The sequence below is a fragment of the Ursus americanus genome, chromosome 22, assembly GCF_024610735.1.
Source record: "Ursus americanus isolate L20-20 chromosome 22, mUrsAme1.1.p, whole genome shotgun sequence".
Taxonomy (NCBI): Eukaryota; Metazoa; Chordata; class Mammalia; order Carnivora; family Ursidae; genus Ursus; species Ursus americanus.
In genome coordinates, this window is record NC_142148.1 from 22,485,771 (window position 1) to 22,513,028 (window position 27,258).

At 44.4% G+C, this 27,258-nt stretch overlaps 1 protein-coding gene across 2 annotated transcripts in view; it reads right to left on the reverse strand.

The window, feature by feature from the left end:
- Positions 1–450: 450 nt before the first annotated feature.
- Positions 451–27,258, reverse strand: part of CNBD2 (cyclic nucleotide binding domain containing 2) — a 56,407-nt gene continuing 29,599 nt past the window's right edge. For both annotated transcript variants that reach the window (XM_087853610.1, XM_087853611.1), the window contains 5 exons: positions 19,649–19,763; positions 15,493–15,670; positions 13,208–13,328; positions 5,964–6,127; positions 451–796 (listed from right to left, as the gene is read on the reverse strand). In XM_087853610.1, coding sequence (XP_087709736.1) covers positions 478–796; positions 5,964–6,127; positions 13,208–13,328; positions 15,493–15,670; positions 19,649–19,763 — 897 coding nt within the window. In that variant the 3' untranslated portion in view covers positions 451–477. The remainder of the gene's footprint in view (positions 797–5,963; positions 6,128–13,207; positions 13,329–15,492; positions 15,671–19,648; positions 19,764–27,258) is intronic.

Here is a 27,258-nt window from a genome sequence, read left to right on the forward strand (position 1 = left end):
CTCTTGAAAAATCTAAAGACTGGCAGGACCGGGCCTGCACTATTTCCTGGCATGGCATTGACTAAAGATACGGAGCAGCTGCTCCACCTGGATGGGCGACGTGCATACCAGGCCCCACCATCGCCTGCTGCCTGCCCAGTCTTTCTGACGCACTCCTTCAGATGACCTGCGCAGACTCTGGAAGGCGTTGAGTTTGTAACCCCAGTCATGCTCACTTTGATCTGAGCCCCTCTGTACCTCCCATCCATCTCACCAGGTAAGACCCTCCCACCCCCAGGGCTTAACCCATCCACACCCAGCCTCCTGATCGTCCACTCACGCAAGCCCCACAAGTATCAAGGGAGAGAGTGCTCAAGCTGCTGCCCCCCAAACATCCCTCTGGACCCACAGCCCCCGGGAGCCCTGACTCCAAGCCCCACAACTCCCATGTGGTCACTCAGGAAAACAGGGTGACCAACCCAACATCTTTTATTGAGTCTAAACAAGGACTCCTGCATTCTTATACTGAGGCAGGAGCTCTTGGATTTTATATCGGGGTGCTGTGATGGCTTGGACGATCCTCAATGGGGGCAGGTATTTCTGGGGTGCCATAAAAACGGGATGACAAGGTTTAGTCTCCTTATTGAAGCTACACAAATCCAGAATCAGTGACCTGGGGCTATAGATCCCTTTCTTCTTGGGCCGGATTGGGGTGAACGGTGGACGCTGGCGAGGCTTCACCAGCAGCCGCAGGAGGTCCTTCCGAAAGATATTCCAGCTGTTCTCCTGAAGGAACTTCTGGCACATATCTTCATCACTAAAGGTGAGGCACAGATGCTGAGTTTCCCACACCAGCTTCTCCTGGGCCCCTGCCCCTCCAGCCTTGCCCCCCACCACTCTTCCAATTCCTAAACACAGTGTGCTCCATCCCACCTGGCTGCCTCCTCCCAGACTCTTCTGCCTCCTCTCCCTTTCCACACTTTCTTCCCCTAGAACCGTGCTGCTCCGTGCAGTGGCCATGAGCCACATGGGGCTACTGAGTACCTGTAGTGTGGCCAATCTGAGTTAGAGATGTGCTGTGAGTTTAAAATACACACTAGATTTCAAAGACTTAGAGCAAAAACAAATGTAGAGACTCTCATTAATAATGTTTATGGTGATTACATGTTGAAACGATAATATCTGAGATACACTGAATTCAATTAAAATATATTTTAAAAATCAATTTCACTCATTTCTTTTTACTTCTTATAATGTGGCTATGAAAAAATTAGATTATTTGGGTAACCATTTATCCATCAAGGAAATATAAAGCAAAGCCACAGTGAGATGACCACTAGGATGGCTATAGTAAAAAGACAGATAAAAATGTGTTATGAGGGGCGCCTGGGTGGCACAGCGGTTAATCGTCTGCCTTTGGCTCAGGGCGTGATCCCGGCGTTACGGGATCGAGTCCCACATCAGGCTCTTCCGCTATGAGCCTGCTTCTTCCTCTCCCACTCCCTCTGCTTGTGTTCCCTCTCTCGCTGGCTGTCTCTATCTCTGTCAAATAAATAAATAAAATCTTTAAAAAAAAATGCATTATGAGGTGGAGGGAGTAAAACAAGGGTTCTGGTGCACTGCTATTGCGAAAGTAAACTGGTGCAGCCACTTTGGATGAGAATCTGGCAGTTCCTCAAAAGGTTAAACAGAGTTAACATAAAGCCTAGCAATTTTACTTTTAGGTATATACCCAAGAGAAATGAAAACTTAATGTCTGCACAAAGCCTTGCACAAGAATGTTCATAGCAGCATGGAAACAACCCAAACATCCATCCACTGATGAATGGATAAAGTGTTATATATACATGCAACGGAATATTATTTGACACTAAAAAGGAATGAATTCGGGCGCCTGGGTGGCTCAGTCAGTTAAGCGTCCGACTCTTGGTTTTGGCTCAGTTCATGATCTCAGGGTCGTTAAGATCGAGCTCCATGTTGGGCTCAGCACTCAGCACAGAGTCTGCTTAAGATTCTCTCTCTCTCCCTCCCTCCCTTCCTCCCTCTTTCTCTTCCTCTCTCTCAAATAAATAAATAAACAAATAAAACCTTTAAAAAAAAAGGAATAAAGTACATACTACAACATGGATAAAACTTGAAAACACTATGCTAAGAAGCCAGTTGCAAAAGACCACACCTCGTATGATTCCATTTATATGAAATGTCCTGTACAGGCAAATCTATGGAGACAAAAGTAGATTGGTGGCTGCCTTGGACTGGTCTTGGTGCCCTGGCTCTGCTCTGTCCCCTCCCCTCGTAGCAGGCAAGGGTGGGGAAAGTGGGGGAGAAGGAGCAGGCTCAGCACCCACTGGCTTATTTCCTTCTGAGACCACAGCAAGAGAAGGGCGTGTTCCATTTCCACTGACTTGCCTACACTCTCACCTAAGGAAGCAACCCTAATAAGTCACTAACAAATTAGAACATTCTTCCAGCGACATTATATTGACCAGGGCAGGGTCAACTTTGATCCATAGGCATCAACTTAATAAAAAACCCAGAGGTCACAACGGGCTACTGGCTAGTCCTGTTGGGCTCAGTGGTGTGCCAAAGTCAGCTCCTCTCAGTTCAGTGGTGATCACGTGCGCCTCTCCTCAACCCCGTGTTCAGTGACATCAGGCTGGTAGGTCAAAATTGGCCATGGTGGGAGAATGTACACCCCAGAAATCAGTAAGCCCTTCAAATCAGGCTTCCCTCCCACTCACCTCCCAGAAAGCTGGTTGTTAAACATTCACCAGCACACTACTGGATAGTCTCCACTTAGAAAATTCCACTAATTTCCAATTTCTTCTATTAAAAAACCAGCAATATCTAATGCTGACTTAGCGCTTACCAAGTGCCCAGCACTTTACTTGTTAACCCATTTAATCCTTACAACTACCCATTTCACAAACATGGACACTGGAGTTCAAAGATGCTACAGGACTCACCAAAACCTATGAGGGGGCAAGCGTGTGATTACAGATGCTTGGGGGGGCTTTTTTTTTTTGGTGGGGGGGACTCAGAGTCCAAGTTAAGACAAACAAGATTCCTTGTTGCCTCCTGATGCTGATGGTCATATTGATTTCTAGTTAATTTTTTCACAAAACAGGATCACTCTTCTAAAGGCCTCAGCTTGGTGCAGGGCTTTCAGTTCCAATCCCTCCCTCACGTGAACTCAAAGTTTCATCTGTCCCTGCAGGCTGTAAAAACTTCAGCCCACGATGGCCTTAACCCCCGGCCCAGCCCACCCCCACCAGGCAATCCCACACTAGATCACACTCTGTGCTTTGGCTTTTAGGCTCTCCTTCATTTTGGCCCTTGGAGACTTCTCTTCTCTCTTGGGAACTCAGCTATTGGTTACGTTCTACACAGAGCTCCCCGCACTTTGCAGGGGTAGAGACATCAGGTTACCCAGGCCGTGGCATTCACAGGACAGATGTCACCGCCATGGACTGTGTGATCTTCAGGACATCATGTCCTCTTTCCCGGGCTTCACAATCCTCAATTAAAACATGGAGGATTTAAGCTAGATAATGGATATGGTTTTCTGCCTGCTTTAGCAGTCTAGAAACCATGAGTTCAACAGTGAATGAATGAGCCAGAATTCTATCTGTCAGCACTGCGGATCATCGCCGCGAAGCGCTGACCGCGCGGGACAGATGCTGAGGACTCAAGCATCTGCCACCCTCAAGTCTATGGAAACCTCTTCTGAATTTCAATTCAATAAGCATTAACTGATACCCATCACGTGCCAGGCATCATTTGAGGATCTAAGGCTCCTAAAATCCTTTTTTCTTTTTAAGATTTTATTTATTTATTTGAGAGAGAGCAAGCATGAGCAGCGGGAGGGGCAGGGGGGGAGGGAGAAGCAGACTCCCCACTGAGCAAGGAGCCCCGGGGGCCGTGGGGCTCCATTCCAGGACCCTGAGATTATGTCCTAAGCCAAAGGCAAATGCTTAACTGACTGAGCCACCCAGGCGCCCCAACATCAAAAGGTTTTAAGCAGGAGTTTAACATGGCCAGGGTCTGGGTTTTAGGAAGAGCACAGAATGCAGAAAGGATCTAGTGGGGAGGAGACAGAGGCAGGGGGCCCAAGGGTAGGCTGGGGGGGTCCCAAAGTGGGGGTACAGGGTCATGTCACCTAGGGAGATGAAAAAGATCCACTGGGGTGTGTGAAAAAAATAGTAGGACATCATTTATATTTATTTTTGTCATATTCTTCTTAAAGGTCTATTTTGGCATGTCCATAATATATATATTAGTACAGCAATATATGTATGTAATAATAATAAGTTAACATGTTATTCATGTTTACATATATTCTAGGGGGGTATATATTCAAACACTTTTTAGTAATAACAGTGTGAGATCAAAGTAGTTTTGCAACCACTGATCCAGTTAACTTTTACATAAAAATACAGTTTTTTTTCACATTATAGAAGTATTCACTCCGGAAAATTTGAAAACTAGGGAAAAGTAAAAAGTAATCTTTTTCTTGAATCTTTCAAGATAGATGTTTTATTAATTATAAAAGTAATATATCATCATTACCAAACATTTGGAGAATAAAGAAAAAAGCCCACTTGGAATGCCACTATCCTGACAGCAATTTTTTTTTGGGGGGGGGGAGGGACAGAGGGAGAAGGAGAGAGAATCTTAAGCAGGCTCTATGTCCAGCATGGAGCCCAACACAGGGTTTGATCTCACAACCCTGAGATCATGACCTGAGCCGAAATCAAAAGTCGACACTCAACCAACTGAGCCATGCAGGTGCCCCTGAGAACTTTTAAAAAGTATTTATTTTTGCCAAACTATGGAGAGAACCCAAATGTCCACAGACTGATGAACGGATAAAGAAGATGTGAGATAGATAGATGGAATATTACCCATTATATATATAGAGAGAGAGACTATTACTCAGCCAGCAAAGAGAATGAAATCTTGCCATTTGCAACAGCATGGTTAGAGCTAGAGAGTATGATGCTGAGCGAAATAAGTCAGTCAGAGAAAGACAAATACCATGTGATCTTACTCATATGTGGAATTTAAGAAAGAAAACAGATAAACATATGGGAAGGGGGGACAAAGGAGAAAGGGAAACAAACCATAAGAAACTCTTAAGGGTAGAGAACTGAGGGTTGATGGAGGGAGGTGGGTGGGGGATGGGCTACATGGGTGATGGGTATTAAGAAGGGCACTTGTGATGTATCACTGAATTCTCCTCCAGTAACCAATATTGCACTGTATGTTAACTAAGTAAATTTAAACTAAAAAAAAATTTTTCTTTTCTTCCCTCATTATTAAAGCAATGCGTACGCACTGCAAAAGCAATTAAATATGAGAGGAATATGTAACGATAACCAGGAAGTACCTTTTCGTTTCACCTTCCAGACAGAATGACTCTTACAAATTTGGCAACATCACAGATGTCATCACTTTTGCTTATTTCCTTCTAGGTTTTTCTCTTGTGTTTTACAAAGGCATAGCCATAGTACATGCACAATTTTGCATCCTGTCCTTTTCATGTATCATCACATCACCTATTTTACCCTCCTCCTACAGAGCCATTAAACTTACAATTTTTTTTAACACAGCAGTTATGTTCTATCAAAGGAACGCACCACAATTTCTAAACTATCCCCTTAGTGCAACACGTGCGGGTGGTGGTGGTAGAGGTTTTTCTCTCTGTCATGAAGATGGCTGCTATGAACATCTCAGCACATGTAGCTTTTCCCAGAAAATTCACAGGTAGACCTTTTACTTCAAAGAGTATAGCCCTTGCAACATAATACTAAAATCATTATCAAAAAGATTGAGACAATTTAAGGGGTACCAACAACTACCGGTTTCATTCCCCCCTTTTCAGCATTAGGTATTAGCACTTTTTTTTCTTTCTTTTACTAAAACAATAGGTGAAAATTTGTTTATTAGGTCTGGTGGGATGTATGCATGTTTCCAGCACTAACCTGGGGTAGTTGACCTTGAACCTGGACAACTTCTCTGTTACCTCGCTGTCGATCAGTTCACAAAATTTTTCTTTCCTCACCCGTATCACCTCAGCTCCCAGGCTCACCAGGATCAAGGGCCGCATGTCTTGCTGGTTCTCCGGGAGAAGGATCTGGTGAAGGCCCTGGGGAACAGAAAGTTCCAGAAAGTTTGTCCTCAGAGACTGTCCACTTCTACCAACAGATTATCTAGATGGGAAAAACAAGGCCCCAGACAGAAGGTGAATCCATTTGGGGGCCATTCTGCAAGTGATGGGGAGCAAGTCTTTCTGTTACATGACATCAAAGGTCTCCGGCTGCTGGGATTAGAAGAGCCTGTAAGAAAGGCACTTTGTCCATGTCCTACCTCCCTGCAGGCTTTCCAAGAATCACACTCAGGCAGTCCCTCTCCAGGGGACAGCATTTCACAAGGCTTCCCCAATGTCCAATCTCAACTCTTGTGCCAAGTAAAGCCATTGTCTCTTCCTCAAGACAGTGACAGAATTCCAGCGGCGAGTCTTCCTCTTCTAAATCTTCCCTCCCGCAGCCACCACACCCTCCCTCATCCTTTCTGCAGGTCTTTGCTCACATGTCCCCACTGAGCCTCAGTTACCTTCTCTGTCCCTCACAGACTTTGGGGGTCACTGGCCTCCTCTGTGCAGCTCCGTCACTCCTCTGGCCCCCTGGCCGTGATGGCAATGACGATATGACAGCAATATTTATTGAGCATTCGCTACACCCCAGGCCCTCTTGCTGCTGTCATGGATACTAACTCATTTGACACCGTCACAATCCCCCATGAGGTGGGTCCTATTGTTATCGTCATTTTACAGAGGATGCTGCTGAGGCTGAGCAACCTGTCCCACATCACACAGCATGACGCAACAGAGCTAGGATTTGGGCGCGGGGGTCAGAGTCTGTGCTGTTAACCACTATACTCTGAGGAAACCGAGGCACAAAGAGGTTAAGTAGCTTGCCCAAGGACAGAAATAGGTGGAGGCAGGATTTGAACCCAGTGATCTGCTCAGGGCCCCAGTGAGGGCAGCACTGTTGGCAGGTCCCCTCATCAACCTGCAACCCCCCCCCCCACACCAGCCAGTCAGGGCTCTTTTCTGCCTAAGCCCTTCAAATAAGTACCTTCCCACAGGATAAATGAAAATGCCTCATTGTGGCCCCAAGGCCTGGGCTATCTCACCCTTGCCTGGCTCTCCAGTCTGGCCTCATGCCGCCCTGCCTTGTTTACTCTGTTCCAGCCACGCTGCCCGCCCTTCCAGTACCCTTGACACTCCTAGCTCCTTCTGGCATCAGGCTTTGAGCCTAGTCTTCCTCAGTCCACAACACTCTTCCCCCAGGTTGTCCCCAGCTTGTTCTCTTCACCATTCAGGTCTCAGCTTACACACCACCTCCTCAGAGCCGCCTTCCTTGATTGCTCCATTTAAGAAGCCTGCGTCCAACCAGCTTTCAATTCCATTCCTAACAGGAACTTGCAATATTTTATGTTTGCTAATTTTTTATTGTCTGTCCCCAGACTAGATCATAATCCCCATGAGGACAGGAAGAATGTCAGTTTACTTGCCCACACTAGCATTTTGGGCCATGGTTGGAGCATGGTAGATGCCCAAGACTTATCTGCTAAGATAAGGCTCAAATGGGGTCACAGAACATTCAAGTTAGCAGCTCATCCAGGAGAATTTCCTCATTTTCTGATGAGGACACAGATTCAGAGAGGTTGAGTGATTTGTCCAAGGCCACACAGCTGTCTAATTAGAAGCAAAATGAAGAGAAGGACCCCCTGACCTTGACCCCAATCTGTCATATCCCTTCTGCCCCGCCCATGGCTCCAGCTTGCCCAGTCTAAGGGCTCAGTCTGCCTGTTCCCTGGAGAAGCTGGTTCCCCTACACCTCTTGGCTCAAAACAGAGGCTCTACTCCAGGCCCCAACCTCTGCTGTTTCTAAGACTGACCCAGCTTCACACTTCTGCTGCCCATGTTAGGCAAATGTGGTCCCCTAGGTGAACACAGGCACAGCTGTCACCATTCACTCGCCTAAAATGAAGCCAGGGCCTTGAAAGCAGGGAGAACAGAGTCGAACCAAAGACATCTTACGGAGACACCCACAGGCCTTTTCATCAAGAGTCATGCTAACACATATTTGTGGGGGGCCTTCTCTGTGCTGGGCCCTGTGTGAAGAACGAGGCAGCCAGGTCTTTGCCCTGAGCCCCCACCCAAAGCCTTCTACGCCATCCTAGAGAATCAAGGCCAAGGACCCTATTCCAGCACTGCAGGCCCTTGACAACACGGACCCTGCTGTTCTTGCTCCATATTGCACAGCCTCCACTGCCGGCACCGTCTGCCCAACCAGGAGATGCCTTTCTGCCCTCTGGCGCCCTCATTCGGCTCCGGGTGCCCAGCCTCCCCAGCTACTCTGCCTGGCTGTGTGTGAGGCTGCATTCACAAGCCAGGAGCTGGCCTCAGGAGCCCTGGGTTCAGTTCTGAGCGTCACTCAGAAGCACTAACTGCCCTGAAGGAAACGGTGAGTGGGGAGCAGCTGGAAGTCACCTCACCTGAGCGCTGCCTGAAGGAATGGAGGATGTTTTGACCGAATGAGAAAATAATTAACGGGGCATTGGCACTGTGCCTGGCTCCAGAAATGCTGAATGAAAAACAAAGTGACATTCTTTAAATATCTAAGGGGCCATCATGTGGCTAGGAAGCTGACTTCTTGTTTTGTTCTTGGGGGTGCAGGGAAGGTTAGGGGAGGAGCTAGTTAAAAGTTGCAGGAGGCAGAGTTTTGCTGAAAAAACGGAAGCATTGCCTAAGAGCTTGGACATATTCCATCGGCCTTGAGGGAGGGCTGTGCCAGGGGCTGGGGCTCCCCCCCCCGGCCTGTGCTGGCCTTCCTGACTCTGAAGACTCACAGTCCCGTGGGGCAGGAGCATGAAGAGCCCACCACAACAGGGCGTGACAGGCACGTGAGGAGGACCCTGGAGATACTGTAACTGAGGAAAAGCGTTAAGGGCATGGCGAGGGAGCAGCTCTCCGGACTATGATGACCACACACTGGATGATGACCACACGTGGGGCTTCAAAAGACAGCCCCTCCCCGGGGCAGGCGGAGGCCCACCTGCTACCCAGTTCCCACAGTGATGAGCTCACGGCCAAACTTGTTTCATCCATGCATTTCCTGCCCTGCCAACTATTGCATAACGTGGGGCTTGAACTCACAACCCTGAGATCAAGGCCTGAGCTGAGATCAAGAGTCAGACACTTATCGAATTGAACCACCAGGTACCCCAGATAATTGTGTTTTTAACAGACTTTATTTTCCAGAACAATTTTAGACTTAGAAAAATTGAGAAGATTGGGCACCTGGGTGGCTCAGTCATTAAGCGTCTGCCTTCACTCAGGTCATGATCTCAGGGTCCTAGGATCAAGTCCCACATCAGGCTCCCTGCTCAGCAGGAGGTCGGCTTCTCCCTCTCCCACTCCCCCTGCTTGTGTTCCCTCTCTTGCTGTCTCTCTGTGTCAAATAAATAAATAAAATCTTTAAAAAAAAAAAGAAAGAAAAAGAAAAGAAAAACTGAGAAGATAGTACAGAGTTCCCATATACCCATACAGTTTCCTCTGTTATTAGCATCTTACATTAGTAGGATATCTTTGTTATGATTAATGAACCAATATCGATACATTATTATTGTTAACTCAGGTCAAAGAGTTATTTAGATTTCCTCTTTTTACCTAATATCCTTTTCCTGTTCCATGATCCTATCCAGAACGCAAATTCATTTTCTCTTTTATCTCCTTAGGCTCCTCTTGGCTGGGCAGTTTCTCAGACTGACCCTGCTTATGATGACTTTGATAGCTGTTGAGGGGTACTGGTCAGGAATTTTGAATGATACCCAGCGATGAGAGTTTGTCTGATTTGGTCCCTTGATTAGACTGGGGTTGTGGATTATTGGGAAGAGGACCATGGAGGTAAAGTGTCATTCATTCTCATCACATCCTACGCCATTTCATCATATTGAGGGATATATAATCAACACAACTTAACTGCGGCTGGTGGCCTTGATCACCGGGCTGCGGTGGTATTTCTCAGGCTCCTCCGCGGTAAAGTTACTCTTTCCCCCTTTCTGTACTGTACTCTTTTGAAGGAAGTCACTGTGTGCAGCGCGCACCTAAGGAGGTAGGAGTTATACACCCTCTCCTTTAGGGCCATGTGTCTATGTAAATTATTTGGAATTCTTCTGCATGGGAGATTTGTCTCTTCTCCCCTGTTTATTAATTTGTTCATTATTTATTCATTATACCAGTATCTTCTCAGAGATGTTTACTATATACTTTGAGTTATAATCCAATACTATTTTCTTTTGTTGCTCAAATTGTTCAAATTGTTCTAGCTGTGGCCACTGGGAGCTCTTTCAGTTGGCACCTGTGTCCCTTTGATAGCCTGCCTCCATCAATGAAGGTTTTCCCCCAACACTTCCTTACTCCTCCACACTACAAAATGCTCCAGGCTCAGCTTGTCTATTTCCTGCCCTAGTCCTAGAATCAATCATTTTCCAAGGAGCCCTTGTTCCTCTTATTGAAGAATGTATTAGAAACCAAGATCCAGGGGCGCCTGGGTGGCACAGCGGTTAAGCGTCTGCCTTCAGCTCAGGGCGTGATCCTAGTGTTGTGGGATCAGGCCCCACATCAGGCTCCTCCGCTATGAGCCTGCTTCTTCCTCTCCCACTCCCCCTGCTTGTGTTCCCTCTCTCGCTGGCTGTCTCTATCTCTGTCAAATAAATAAATAAAATCTTTAAAAAGAAAAAAAGAAACCAAGATCCAGGGGCACCTGGGTGGCTCAGTCAGTTAAGCGTCTGCCTTTGGCTCAGACCATGATCCCGGGGTCCCGGGATCGAGTCCCACATTGGGCTCCCTGCTCAGCAGGGAGTCTGCTTCTCCCTCACCCTCTCCCCTGCTTGTGCTCTCTCTTTCTCTCACTCTCTCTGTCAAAGAAAGAAAGAAAGAAAGAAAGAAAGAAAGAAAGAAAGAAAGAAAGAAAGAAAGAAAGGAAAGAAAGAAAATAAAAGAAAGCAACCAAGATCCAGGTGCTAGGTCTGCTCTTTGCCACTGGAGTGTCATTTCTTTCAGGCCCTGTCAGTTGACAGAGCAAAAGATATATGTTGATACACATATCTATAAATATTTCCATGTGTAACTATCAGTATTAAGCTAAACAGGAGTTCATAGTGATGTCCAACGAATCCCTTCCCACCTGGATCAGTCTAGCCTCCTCCTCGCTTATCTGCAAATTTCTATTCCAATGATGAGAAACCTGGCTGCCATTATCTGCCATTCATTGACTGAACTGATCCATTTCAGGACACGTGTATTGCAGTATCAGAACTGTTAAGCATATACCCATGGATACCAATGTTATCAGCTAGAGTACAGTGCTCATGTGCAGTTCCTTCGGCTTTCAGTCTCGTGAAGCCCAGCCACCTCCAGCATTACATAGGTCAGCACCTTTTTCTCCTACCCTCTTCACTGAGATCGTTTCATACATTTGTACTATCATTAGATGTTTTCGTCATAATCTGCATTCCCTCCTGGGATCCCCTGCCTCCTAAATGACTCCTATTTTTCTTTTTCTTTCTTTCTTTCTTTTTTTTTTTTTTTACAAATCGGATACATTAAGGTTCACTCTGCGCTATGGGTCTAGGGGCACCTGGGTGGCGCAGTTGCTAAGCGTCTGCCTTCGGCTCAGGGCGTGATCCCGGCATTCTGGGACCCACATCAGGCTCCTCTGCTAGGAGCCTGCTTCTTCCTCTCCCACTCCCCTGCTTGTGTTCCCTCTCTCTCTGGCTGTCTCTCTCTGTCAAATAAATAAATAAAATCTTAAAAAAAAAAAAATTCTATGGGTCTTGTCAAATGCTTAAGGTTTTGTATCTTCCATTACAGTATCATACAAAATAATTTTACTCTCCTAAAAATCCTCTGTGATCTACCTATTCATCCCTCCTCCTGAACTCCAAACCTCTGGCGACCACTGATCACTATCTCTATAGTTATGCCTTTTCCAGAATGTCATATAATGGGAATATACAATACTTAATCTTTTCATATTGGCTTCTTTCACTTAAAATATTCACGTAAGTTTCCTCCGTGTCTTTTCTTAGCTTGATAGTTCATTTCTTCTTATTGATGAATAATATTCCATTGTTTGGATTTACCAGTTGGTTTATATTCACTTTTCCATGTAAATTTTAGAATAACTTTGTCAATATCCACAAAATAACTTTCTGGGATTTTGGCTGGGATTGCGTTGAATCTATACACCAAGTTGGAAAGAACTAACATGTTAACAATAGAATCTTCCAATCTACGAACATAGAATATTTCCCCATTTATTTAAATCTTCTTTGAATTCTTTTATTATAATTTTTTAAAAGATTTTGTTTTATTTTTTTGAGAGAGAGTGCACACACAAGCATGGGGGAGAGGCAGAGGGGCAGGGAGAAGCAGACTCCCCACTGAGCAGGGAGCTAGATGTGGGTCTTGATCCTAGGACCCTGAGACCATGACCTGAGTGGAAGGCAAGTGCTTAACCAACTGAGTCACCCAGGCGCCCCATGAATTCTTTCATTATAATTAATAGTTTTCTGCATGTGGATCCTGAACATACTTTGTTAGATTTATATCTAAGTATTTCATTCTTGGTGCTATTGTAAATGGTATTGTGTTTTTATTTCAAATTCCAATGTTTGTTGCCTTATACCCTATGATCTTGCTATAATAATTTATTCACTTCAGGGGGGTTTTTTGTTTTGTTTTGTTTTTTGATTCTTTGGAGTTGTCTACATAGACAATCAAACATCTGCAAACAAAGGCAGCTTTATTTCTTTCTTCCCAAATGTTTTATTTCCTTTTCTTGTCTTAATGCACTAGCTGGTCTTCTAGTACAATGCTGAACAAGAGTGGTGAACGGGTACATCCCTGCCTTGTTCCTGGATTATTTTAAAGCAAGTCCCAGATGTCATATCATTTTATCTGTATTTTGATATGTATCTCCTAAATATAAGGACTCTTAAAAAACATAACCATGATACTGTTATCATATCTTAAAAAACCCTTCATATCACCAAATATAGAGCAGGATGTTTTTAAACCTTCCTGTTATCACTTAACACTCGCAGCCTGCCATGTTACACACTATATCATGAACAAGGTTCTCTGCACACTCACCACAGCTTCTCCTTCCTCCACAGTGTGGATCTTGATGTAGGCGCCCACTGCAGCCTCCTCGGGGAGATCACCATACTTGGTACTGATCATGGGACATTCAAGCAAATGAAGATTCCTGGATCTGAAATATGACAGCTTGTTAAAGAGAGCTCATTGTCGCACAGCCAGTTCACGAGGCCCTCGACAGTCAGCCCCCTGCTCTGTTGCACAGAGAGACCTCCCCTCCCTGGAGAACTCACACTGCCCCCAGAAAGTGAGAAAACTCAAACCAAGCTCTGGAAGAGAACATGTCAGGAACTGGAGAAGTTTAAGAGCAGGGAGACTAGCAAAGAAAGAGATAGGACCCCTTTAAACACTTGAAGGCTGTTAGGTGGAGGAAGGGGCTGATGATCTCATGCAGCTGAGCCAGACCGAATGGACGAGAAGTCCAGGCTGGCTGACAGATGCTCAGCATGAGGAAGACATTTCTAAGTCAGAGCTGTCCAATAATGGAACAGACTGCTTTGACATAGAGTAAGCTCTGCGCCCCTGGGGACACAGCAGAGGTTGGGCCTCTCCTTCTTGGCAGAAAAGCAGAGAAGAAATGGCTTTGTTTATTGGTTTAAAAGACAGGTTTCCTTGGGCAGCCCGTAGGCTCTGTACTTTGTTCATGTTGGAATTAATTTTACACAGGCAATCTTGTTGTGCTTTCTTTGGTCACAAGCAAGGTAGAAGGAAGAAATAGGCTATGCTATCTGGATTAGAGGCAGGGAAAAAATTATCAACTGAGAATATAGCTGATATTTTCACCCAACTCATAAACTCACCGAACACATGAACGAGGCAGCCCACAATTCTCACCCCCCAGGACATGTCCAGCATGCTCTTTATTTTTCACTTCTGGGTCCAACCTGTCCCTTCCCTTTACTGATGTACAGCAGAGAGACTGGGTCTGTTCCACCCCTATCTTCAGAAGAACTGGGACTGGGACTTGGAGCACTGGATCCTTTGGAAATAATATCCATCAGAGGGAATAACAACTCAGAAGTCATGGAATGCTCCTTATGGAGGCCAGCAGGCTAGAAATGTTAATAGGCAAAGGACTTGAGTGTAGTGGTACTTGGAGCAAATGGAGATTGTGACACTGATGTTATTATTAGTATCACTGTGATATATTTTTTTAAAGATTGTATTTATTTGAGAGAGCAAGAAAGAGAGCATGAAGTGGGTGAGGGGCAGAGGGAGAAGCAGACTCCCCGCTGAGCAGGGAGCCCCATGAGGGGCTGGATCCAGGGACTCCAGGATCACGACCTAAGCCCAAGGCGGACACTTAACCAACTGAGCCACCTAGGGTCCCCTCATTGTGGTATTTTAATTTTACATGTAATGGGGGGGAGAGGGAAAGAGGTACTGTGTTGCTCTGGGTCCAGCGTTGAGCTGCCTCGAGGCAGGTACCACTGAGCGTCCTTCCCTGCTCCTCAGCCTCTCAGGGTTGAGGCAAAAGCACAGCCCTCGTTGTGCATTCTCTTTCCAGCCGGGACAGTCGTACCAAACAACAAGACGGAGCACTAAGAAGCTGCTCAGGATTGAATTCTGGCTCTGCCACTTCCTGCCTGTATGACCTCAAAGAAGGAACTTAATCTCCCTCTGTAGCTTGGTTTTCTCACCTGAAAAATGGGACTGATAACAGTACTTACCTCATAGAACTGTTGTTGAGGGTTAGATAATCCAGGACCTGGCAGAGAGTATTCCACAGGTGTTAGCTATAATTACCATTATCTCATTTAATTCCTGGCTTCCGACAGCACCAAGACTTAAATACTATTATCTACAGACAAGGGAACTATGGCTCAGCGAGGTCAAGTCCCTTGTGCAAGGACACAGAGCTAAAATAAGTGGCCAAGCCAGAACTTGAACCCGGGCTGAACTGACTCCAAAGCCCAGGCTCTTATCTCCTGCCTCATTTAGATGGGTAGAATTCCCGAGGAGGCTCAGAGTCAAAAAAAATCTAGCGACACACAGAGTATCAGAGCCAGAAGATCTACCCCTCCTTCTTCAAATAGGTCCCCTGAGAAAGGAAGTAGCTGACTACCTGAAGTGGCTCTGTGGGTTCCAGGCAGAGAATGCAGCTCCGGGGTCTCGAATCTAGGACTTCTCTAGGCTGCCTTCTGTATATACCTTTGGGGTCGAGCTGTGCCTGCTACCTCTGCCCCCTCCCCAGTATCCCTGACATTCTGTCGTTTCAAGTTATATCTCCCTCTTCAACCAGAAACTGGACACTTCTGTCTACCCAGAGCTAAGCTTACTTGATCTTCGGGCCCAACATCTTTGGCAGAGTATTTCCTGAGGTGTTCGTCCTCCTACTGAAGCTGGTCCTCTGTTGCTCCCAGGAGTTCTGGAGGTGCTTACGTTTCAGAAAGCTAAAATCCTGTACGGGATATGATTTGATCTGAAATTCCTTAAATCTCTCCACAGGAGAAGATTCTGTTAGAGAAAGCACAGAAAAACACATTAATGGGCCTTTCATATGTGAGCGTTGTGCTGATGATGGTGAAAGGTATACCCTACTCACCTGCCTGGCCAGTCTGACGCATGGGGGACATTAAGGAAAATAGAAAACGCTGTGGTTTCCATGTATTGTCCCTCTGGGCCGGGCCCCGAGCAGACCCTTCACATATGTTACATCCACATAAGTGTCACTGGCTCCATTTAAGAAATCAAATGAGCATCAGAGAGTCTAAGTCACCCAGGAAAGGGCTGAAGCTTGGATTTAACTCAAGTCTACCTGATTTAAAGCTCACGACTTTCCACTAATAGATCATATTTATCTGGGATTGGGGATGGAGGCAGCAGTAAGAGATAAGGGAATGATGAGCCATAAAACCTTGAATGAGGTAATTTCCTGGAGTCCTCATAGAATTATTATAGGAATTACAGATTAAGGAGTGCCTGAGTGGTTCGGTCAGTTAAGCCTCTGACTCTTGGTTTCAGCTCAGGTAATGATCTCAAGGTCCATGTCGAGCTCCACACTCAGCACAGAGTCTGTTTAAGACTCTCTCCCTCTCCCTCTGCCCCTCCCCACCCCACGGGTGCACACGTGCTCCCTCGTTCTCTCTCTCTCTCTCTCATAAATAAATAAATCTTTTAAAAAAATAAATCTATTTTTATACTGTTAGAATCAACTATTAAAATTAATGTTAATAAAAATGAATTCAAAATCTATAAAGAGTAGGCCTAAATTAACAGAGCACATATAAAAAGCCCTGAGTAAACCTTTTTGGAAGGCTTTTTGTCAATACCTATCAATATTTTAAGTGTGCATGGCCAGTATGCATTGGATTGATTACTTGATTTAGGAATTCTAAGAATTTATCCAAAGTTTCCTTGTACAAGTATACAAAGATAAACACACCATGAAATTCACCACAGCAGGATAATACTGAAAAATTGGAAATAACCCAAAATATCTGTAAAAGGTCATTGCTTTAACTAATTATGGTATACACATACAGTAGGATAAAACTCAGCTATTAAGAAACACAGATCTAAAAAAAGAAAGAAAAAGAAACACAGATCCATACTTCTTTTTCCAGCCAAATGGACTAACAGGGACTAGACTTACCTCCCATCTAAAACTACTAAAAAAACTGGGATAAATGTATGAGGCATGGGACATCAGGCCATGAAGAAATCATCCCCGCAAGATAGAAAACAAATGGGGTAAGCTTTACTATTGCCCCAGCTTACTGCCTGGAGGTTTTCTGACCCATGTTGCAGGAAGAGGGAACCCAAGGGGAGCCCAGAAATTCCCCTGAATTGATGAAACAGAACTGAGAGTCTGGAGAAGACAAGGCAGTAAGAGTTCACAGAGCAGAGTACCCGAGAGCAGAGAGCTGCACAAATAAAGAACTCTGAAGATCAAGGCATAATAAATGGAAACACATCCCATGTTCATGGATTGGAAGACTCACTACTGTTAAAATGTCAATACCACTCAAAGTGAGCTATGGATTCAATGCAATCCCTAACAAAATCCCACTGACTTTTTTGCAGAAATAGAAAAATCCATCCTAAAATTCATATGAAATCTCAAGGGATGCCAGATAACCAAAACAATCTTGAAAAGGAACAAAACAGAAGGACTCACACTTCCTGATTTCAAAACTTACTAGAAAACTATAGTAATCAAAGCAGTGTAATATTGGCATAAAGACAAACATATAGACCAAAAGAATAAAATAAAGAGCCCAGAGATAAACCCTCAGAGATATAGTCAAATGATTTTAGACAAGGGTGCTAAGACTTCAATGGGGTAAGAACAGTCTTTTCAACAAATGGTGCTGGGAAAACTGAATATCCACATGCACAAGAGTGAAGTTAGACCCTTACCTCACACCACACATAAAAATTAACTCAAAATGGATCAAAGACCTAAATGTAAGGCCTAAAACTATAAAACTCTTAGAAGAAAACAGGGCTCGGGGCACCTGGGTGGCAGTCTGTTAAACGTCCAACTCTTAATCTCAGCTCAGGTCTTGATCTCAGGGTCCTGAGTTCAAGCCCCGCATTGGGCTCCATGCTTGATGTGGCGCCCACTTACAAAAAAAGAAGAAAACACAGGGCAAAAGCATCATAACATTGGATCTGGCAGTGATTTCTTGTATACATACCAAAGGCACAGGTAACAAAAGAAAAAAATGGACAAACTGGACTTCATGAAAATGTAAAAAATTCGTGCATCTAAAGACAATATCGACAGTGTAAAAAGGTAACCCACAGAATGAGATAAAATATTTGCAAATCATATATCTGGTAAGGTACTACCATCCAAAATATATAGAAAATTCCTTAAACTTAACAAAAAAACAGACAACCAGATTTTAAAGTGGGCAAAGAACTTGTATAGACATTTCTCCAAAGAAGATACGTGAATGGCCAATAAGCCCACAAAAAGATGCTCAATATCATTAATCATTAGGGAAATACAAATCAAAACTGCAATAAGATGCCACCTCCTATCCATTAGGATGAATATCATGTTTAAAAACCAAACAAACAGAACATAACAAGCACTGATGAGGATGTGGAAAGATTGGAACCCATGTACCCTGTTGGTGGGAATGTAAAATGGCACAGCCCCTACGGAAAACAGTATGGCGATTCCCTAAATAAATTAAAAACAGAATTAGCATATGATCCAGCAAGTCCATTTCTGGGTATATGTTCAAAGGAAAACTGGGGCTCAAAGAGATAACTATACACCCATGCTCATAGCAGCATTTTAGTCACTCTAGCTAAAATGTGGAAGTTCTCAAGTGTCCATCAATGGATGAACGGATACACACAATGGAATATTATTCAGGCTTCAAAAGGAAGGAAATCCTGACACATCTACAATAGGATGAACCTTGAGGACATTATGCAAAGTGAAATAAGCCAATCACAAAAAGACAAATACTGTATGCTTCCAATTATATGAGGTACAGTAGTCAAAATCATAAAGATAGACGGTAGCATGGTGGTTGCCAGAGGCGGGGGAGAAGGAAATGGTTAGCTACTGTCTAATAGGGATACAGCTTCCATTTTACAAAATGAAAAAAAGGTTAGGAAATGGATGGTGTTGATGGCTGTCCAATATTATGAATATATTCAATACCATCGAACTGTATGTTTAAAAATGGTTAAGACAGTAAATTTTATGCTATGTGTATTTTGCCACAAAGAAGAAAAAAATTGGGTAAAAAAATGTTAGGGATGCAGCTTTTTCTCTGGCGGATTGGCAGCAGAAAAGAGAAAAAAAGAATTGACAGGAGAAGAGAAGGGATATCTCCTGTGTGCCTGCGCATAGGCCCTGGACACACACAAGCTGATTCAGCCTCCCTTGTAACCTGTGGGATAAAGACGACAAACATCTACTGTAGAACACTATCCAGGTAAAGTTCTAAGAGCTTCTGTATTCGTTTGCTTCATTTCGTAACAAGTCTATGAGGTAGGGACCATCTGAGGGCACTGATGGCATGGGGACATGGTCACTTGCCCAGTATCACACAGCTAGGAAGAGAGGGACCCTGGATTCAAATGCAAGCAGTTTGGCTCCTGGGCCTGTGCTCCCAGCCACTCCACTGCCATGACAAACCAGACCCAGAGGCTTTAAGTACTCACCAGAGTCACCCAGCTAAGCAGTGAGATTCAAACCCAGCTCTGTCAAGCTCCGGGCTCCTTTCCACCCCTCTCCCCAGGAGCAGCTGACACAAACGGAAAGCTGAAAAAGGAGGAGCTGGAGGGTGGGCAGGAGCCTCACCGGGTGGGGCCATGTGGGCCACGTTTCCACAGCTGGGAAAAGAGGGGATCAAACCAGACATCCTGCTGGGCCTTTCTAGCTCTCGATGTCTAAGAGTCTACGGGCCGGAACTGGAAGCAGAAGGGCCCAGGCGCCCCCTGCTGTGTGCGGCTGCCAGTTACCATTGAGGTGGGTCTTCAGAGGTCTGTTGTAGAGCAGCTCCAGATGCTGCCAGATCCACTTGTAGTAGAAAGGCGAGGTCCCAAGGTCTATGAGACGCAGCACTTCACAGCTGCCCTGGAAACATCAAGGGACACAAACAAAAGGGCTAACCCCTGAGGCTCGGGGCAGGCCAGGCTTTGAAGATAAGCTCTATTGCATCTTACCCCAGTTTACTTGGCTTAATGCAAGCAGTTTTAGGTTCTTTTTTTTTTTTTTTTAACACAAATGTTATCTATTCATCATAAGTTCAAATAGCTAAATAGGCATGAGAACCAAATAAATGTTGGCACTGGGGGGAAAAATCACCATAGAGAATGTTATTGGGATGAGTGGTGAAATTGACTATGGACTGCAGATTATGTTACATTAATGTTAAATTCCCTGATTTGGATAATTATTCTGCAGTTAATTTCTGACTTTAGAAAATAATCACTCGGGTGCCTGGATGGCTCAGTTGGTTGGGTATCTGCCTTTGGCTCAGGTCATGATGCCAGGGTCCTGGGATCAAGCCCTCATTCGGGCACCTTGCTCAGCAGGGAGCCTGCCTTTCCCTCTCCCCCACCCCCTGCTCATGCTCTCTCTGATAAATAAAATCTTTAAAAAAATAAAACTCAATATATCAAGGACATCATCTCACGCCAAGTAACATGGTCATACATTATTGTTTTTAATCCCATATTATTCTATGTATGCCGCGACTTACATATGATTTAAAATAAGAAATAGTTGATCAAAACAAGCCAGACACAAAGAGCACATATTGTATGATTCCATTCATATGAAATGCAAAAACAGGCAAAAGTAATCTTCTGACAAAGTCAGAAGAGTGGTTCTCTTTGGTGGGGGGGATTTTGTCTGGGAAAGGGTACAAAGGAGCCTTCTGGGGTGCTAGAAATGATCTCTACCTTGATCTGGGTGATGCTTACACAGGTGTATACCTATATAACAATTCACTATGCTGTAAGGTTTAGATCTGAGTTCTTTATTGCACACATGTTACACCTTAAGAAAATATTTTTGAAGATTAATATTCAGTTGTATCTAATTTGTCAGTATTATATATAACTCTGTTCTTGCTCAGGACGACAAAACCCCACTTATAAAACTCACCACCTTCCCAAACTCTCCTGCAGTGGGGGTGGCAGTGAGCCAGTTCCAGCTAATGACATATAAGTGGAAGACTGATGGATAAAACTCCTAGGAAACTTATGGTTGTCCTTCCCTATTACCTCTGCCTGAAACTCAGATGTGATGGCCAGAGGTGGAACAGTCATGTTGTGACCACTAGGATGAAAGCTATAAGCTGGGGATGATTAGGGGAGAAGCTAGAAGGAGACTGGGGTCTTAAAGACTTCCTCCAACAGCTTTCTAGCCCTGGATTGCTTAATTCTAGACTCTCAACTGCAAGACAAAATTACTGTTCACTAAGCCACTGCAGTCAGATTTCTATGACAGCAACTTTAACTGATACTCTTGTACATATGTCTTTATGCCCAAAGGGGTCATTAAGGCAGTTCACAAATACTCAAGTTCTCCCCCCAAGCGTAAGGCAGGATTGTCTTTTTCCTTTGAATCAGACATGGCCTTCTTACTTGCTTTGGCCATTTTTCTTAGCAAAGTGACTTCTGATAATCTGGGAATTTTAAAAGCCACTGCTTGATTCTCAACATTCCTTTCCCCTGTCCTATTGACCACGGAAGCATAGGTGAAGACACTGGGTCCCCGAGGGACCATGAAATGCAAGGCCTCCTGCTGATGTGCTGTGATCACGCAGTGGGATGAAGGAATGAGTCTTTGGTTAGTTAATCCACTGAGATTTGAGGATTGCTTATAATTGCAGTATAACCTAGTTTATCCTAATATAATATCCATGTTTGACTATCCCCTTGGTATTGTTTCCTCCAGGTATGTACGTTTTAAATTTCCATACACATTGCCGAACTGCCTCCCAGAAATAGTTTACATTCTCGCCAGCAGTGCATAACAGAGCTTGTTGTATCTTTGTGTTACATCGAAAACTGAGTTTTCACAATCCTTTTAATCTTTCCTAATCTGATAGGAAAGACAGATATGCCATTTTTTTTCTTATTTATTTCATATCTTTATAAAATCTTACCCTTTTTTAGTAGGAACTGTAAGAGACACGTCACAGTTAAGGTTCAAGACAGATTACTGTTGAAGAGGAAGGAGACGGGATCAAACATTTAATAAGCCCTTATTTACGCCAGGTGTTGGGCTTGGAGGTTTAGTCAACATTCATGCAACATTTATCAACAAGGAACTGCTGGTACCAGAGGAACGCAGGTGAATATTTTCCTCTCAGAAAGTCTCTCGTGGGTCTTTAATCCCATCTGTATTGTGTAGAAAACAATTTCACCATGTGCCCCCAAATGATATAAATTGTTAAAAAATGAGTCAATTGTGGGTACTAAGTATGTTTTCTATGCCACCAGGAAATGACCTTCCCTAACTTTCCTGGAATCCCAGGACACGCAGGCCACTCAGTGCTGATATCGCTCTCTAGCGGCCATATCCGTGAACTACAGGAGCCGGGCTACCGAGTCTCCGATGAATACTCCCAACAGCCGGGCTGGTGGGAAATAAAAATGGGAGAAAAAAACAGTCCCTGTAAAAGGGGCAGGTGCTCTTCAACCCCAGCCAGAGGGGGCTGCCTCACAATACAGCCTGGTGTTGACTGATCTTCTGAATAGTCAAAAGAAGCCAGAAATCCGAAATTTTATTTACAATCTTCACAATAACGGTTAAATCAGTTTTCAATAAAACACTGTAGAGGGTGGCTCAGTCGTTAAGCGTCTGCCTTCGGCTCAGGGCGTGACCCCGGTGTTCTGGGATCAAGCCCCGAATCAGGCTCCTCCGCTATGAGCCTGCTTCTTCCTCTCCCACTCCCCCTGCTTGTGTTCCCTCTCTCGCTGGCTTTCTGTCAGATAAATAAATAAAATCTTTTAAAAAACAAAACAACAACAAAAAAAACCACTATAAAGGACAAATCCAACTCACCTACTAGCCAGGATGGCCACCGCCCTCACACACCTGCTGTCACTTTGTGACATCTGTATTATTTTTCTCAGAATGAACTTCTAGAGCGCCTGCATTAGACTCACCAGCTGTGCTTATTCAAATGCAGATTGCCGGAGTTAATGAATGAGACTCTGGGGTGAGGCAGAAATTGGCCTAAGAAGCTCCCTAAAGTGTTCTTTATGCTTACTCATATCTGAAAAACCTCTTCCCTTAAATCAGAGATCTCCAATTTTAGTGCACATCAGAATCACCTGGAAGGCTGTTCAAAACAGAGTTTTGGATATTGAACTGCTCTTGGGTAGGCCTGAGAATCTGCATTTTTAGTGAGCTCCCAGGTCATACTGACTGCTGCTGCTGATCCAGCGACAACACTCAGAACCACTGAATTCGAGGATGACTGTGAGCTAAGTAAATCTGCGCTAGACTCTCATCCTTACAGACTTGAGGAGGTCAGTAAAGTCCCACTTTACAGACAAAGAAGTGGAGGCTGAAACAGACTAAGAACGTTCTGCTGGTCAAGATGTAATCATCATGCTGGTTAAAGCAAGTCTTGAACTTTGACCCCCTATCACCCCTGCCCCCAATCTTCCCTGGCTATACAGTATCAAAAGACCTCAGAGTTAAATCTGGAGACACACGGCATTCTTGGCTTTGGAGGTGATCACCCCAACATTTTAGGAAAGAGAAAGCAGATGTCAGGGAGGAGAAGGGATTGCAAAGTATTGAGGGTGGCCTTCAGGGCTCTCTGCTACCATTCCCTCTGCTAGGCTCTCCCCACTCTCCTCACATGGCCATCAGGATTCTCCAAGCTTACCACACTGTTCCCCGCGGCTGGCAAGGGCCTCACCCTCATCCCCACCCTCACCCTCATCCCCACCCTCACCCTCTGGGTCAGATCCTGTGCATCCAGTCCCTTAGAGTGTACAGGTTGGAAGACATATACTCCCAAACATCTCCCAAGCCTCCTGGCAGCTAAGGAGGTGATTTGGGGTCCCCCGCCTGGATGCACGTGGGCAAGGTCTGGTTTTGGACGGCAGGCCCTCCACGGTGCTCGTGGAGGCGGTGGCTATAGCTGTGGCTTCCGGAACTTGGCAGGAGAAGCAGCACCTGTGACTGTCCAGTCTGGACTTGGACTTGGAGTCATTCAGGGATCACCTTCAGTCTAAGGTCTGTTCCTTCAGGACTCCCCATCACCAGTAGGTCTGTTAGCCATTCAACATCCTACAATAACTCCCTTTCTGCTTACATTTAGCTCGTCTTGACTCTCTTCTCTGGGACTGAACCCAGAATAACAGCACAAATACCCACCTGGTGTTAAGTCTAATAATCGGCTCTCTGGGAAAAGGTATACACATCTATAAATCTTACTCTTACAAAGGGTGTGCTGCACACAATTTATAAATAATAACAAAACAAACTATACTCTGACTGAAAGTTCCATATAGCCAAGTGATTCTCACAGAATGCTGTTGCAGACTCTGGCTGAGTCCTGTAACCATAGCCGGTCTATAGTCACAATTCAACCACGATTTGTGAAATGAAGTTGCATCCGATCCACTCTTTTCCCAATAGACTTAATATTATTAAGTCTGGTTTGTAATCTCCTGGCAAACTACTTCTCACCCTTGTATAAATTATATTCATTAACTGAAACCCCCTCTAGCTTTAGCACTAGTATATTAGAACTTTGCTGGTTCATCAGTGATATAACTCCTATGATGAATCTATGATAAACAGTGTTTAAATACTGGCAAAACATTTCTGTAATTTCCTTCTCTTTACAACATGATGGCTACTGACCCACCCCATTTTCAAATGTAATCTGCTCATAAACATTTTCTCTATAGCTTTCTTAAGACAATCAGCAGAGCTATAAATCAAAACCTGACTCAGGGTGTCTGCTGATTTCCACTGTCCCGCTGGGGCCAATTTTCATCTACCAATGTGAAGTCACTGACTGTGGAGATGGGAAGAGACTTGCACAATTGTACAGTATTTGCACCGGATAGATAAAACAGACATAAATAAACTCCAGAGCACAGATAATAGTAAAACGCAGTAATGTCATGAGGAAATGATGAATTTTCATTATTTACTATCCTTGTTTTCCATATAATATATTTAATCGTAGGTTTATATAATTTAATGTTTAGTAATTATTGTGTCTATTGTCTTGCAAAATTCCTGAAAACTTAACCAGCTCTCACAGACCAGTAGGAGCCAACTCCAGCACACAACCAATCCTGCCCTTCCTTCTGTCTAACGGTCCAACGCTTCAACGGTCAACTCCTCCTCACCTTCTCCAGGAAGCCTTTCTTAAAGCCCCCAGTCTTTAGAGAGGTCTCCCTCCTAAATCCTTGTAACTTGAAGAATTTGCACTAATCACTTCGTAGTTGGCCTGGATAACTTGGTACCTGCTCAGAATCTAGTGGAAGAGAGATATAAGGAGAGAGAAAGAGTCTTTTCTATCCTCATATCCCTCCAGAGCATGAACCAACCATGGCAAAAAATCAGCAATGTTTGGTGGCTTGATAGGAGCAACAGCTATATGGGAGGTACTAAAAGTTTGTGGGCAGAAGCCTGACTCCGGCACTTACTAGATGGGTGGCCTTTCCTAAGGTGTCTTAACTTCAACTTCCTCATTTGTAAACGTGGAGTAATAATATCTTCCTGATACAGCTATGGTGCAGATTCGCGGTGAAATGGTACTATGTTCACAGTTCATCAAAGCCCTGCTTGAAACAGCAAAAGACTGGGGCAACCAATCCATCAATAGGGAACTGGTTAGATAAATTCAAGTACAATCATATAGGAAAACATTGCACAAGTGGTTAAAAAAAAATATATATATATATACATACACACACACACACATATATATATATGAGTGGGTTCTTTCTGGACTGATATGGAACAATCTACAGAAATACTCTTGAAACGGCAAAGTGCAGAACAGCCTGTGTAGCATGATGCCCTCTATGAAAACAAGGAAAGAACATAAACATGCGTTTGCCTTTATATACAAAGAATAGATGCAGGACAGACACAGAAGAAAACGGTGACAGTGACTGTCCCTCGGGAGGAGCACTGGGTGGCAGCGGGAAGAGGTGAGAGGGAGACATTAGTCTTTTGAACCTTTCGAATTTCGAACCATGTGCAAATAAACCAAAACAATTACCAGTGCTAGTAGAACCCCTGGCACAAGAGCAAAGGGTCTCAAAAACAGGCAGTTGTCATGATGATCATGAAAACGACAAAGGCATTGAGCAGAGTCCACAACTGACAGAAAAGTCGACTCAAATTGCAAATCCCAGCCCGAGAAGAGCTTCAGAGTCAGACCTGGGTTGAACCTGGCTTCTGCCCCTCATCAACTGTGTGACCTTGGAAAAGCCACTTAACCTTCCTGTGCCTCAGTCTCCGCCTCTGTCAAATGGGAATAATGGCAGTACCAGCCTGCACTGGGCTGCTGCGAGGCTGAAATGACACAAAGCACATGGAGCACACAACCTGGGACACAGTAAGCACTCAATAAATGTCAGACTCTCTTTTCATTATCAATCAACAGAGAAGTTGGCACAGGACATAGAGCAATTCACAAAAGACAAAATTTAGGTAGTAAACAAACATGATGAATCTCACCACTCATGAGGAAAAATGTAAATTAAATCCCCAGTGAGGTAGCAGTTGCCATCTATGAAATGAGAAAAGTTTTGAGGGAATGACAGGTGAGCCTGGCAGAGGTATGCGGTGCTGGAAGCTAGAGAAAGTGGATCCTCTGGGACAGCGACTTGTTCCAAATCCATAAACATGATCCAAGCAATACCACTTGTTTTTTTTTTTTAGATTTTTTTTTATTTATTCATTTTTGAGAGAGAGGGCGCATGAGCACAAGCAGGGGGAGGGGCAGAGGGAGAAGCAGGCTCCCCACTGAGCAAGGAGCGCCACACAGGACTCTCCCAGGACCCTGAGATCATGACCTGAGCCAAAAGCAGACGCTTAACTGACTGAACCACCCAGGCGCCCAAGTAATCCACTTCTGAAAATCTGTTCTGAGGTGATGAGCGCATGGGTGATTTCTTCCCTCTATCCAGAATTATGTTTTATAATGTGGTCATATCACATGTATAACTTAAAGATTATACTTTTATTTTATTTTTTTAAAGATTTTATTTATTTATTAGAGAGAGAACACACACAAAGAGGGGGAGGGGCAGAGAGAGAGGGTGAAGCAGACTCCCCACTGAGCAGGGAGCCAAACTAAGGGCTCGATCCCAGGACCCTGAGATCGTGATCTGAGCTGAAAGCAGACGCTTAAGTGACTGAGCCACCTAGATGCCCCTAAAGATTATAATTTTAAAAACTGATCTGGCATCATTAAGATTCAAGGGCCAAATGTGTTATTTAAATATGCATCTGTATGTAAATAAGCATGTACATGAGCTCAAGGAGGAGGTACCCCCAAGGCCCTCTTTCTAATTAACAGTGTGTCTCAAAGTTCACAGCAACCCTCCGAGGGAGGAAGGCCAAACTG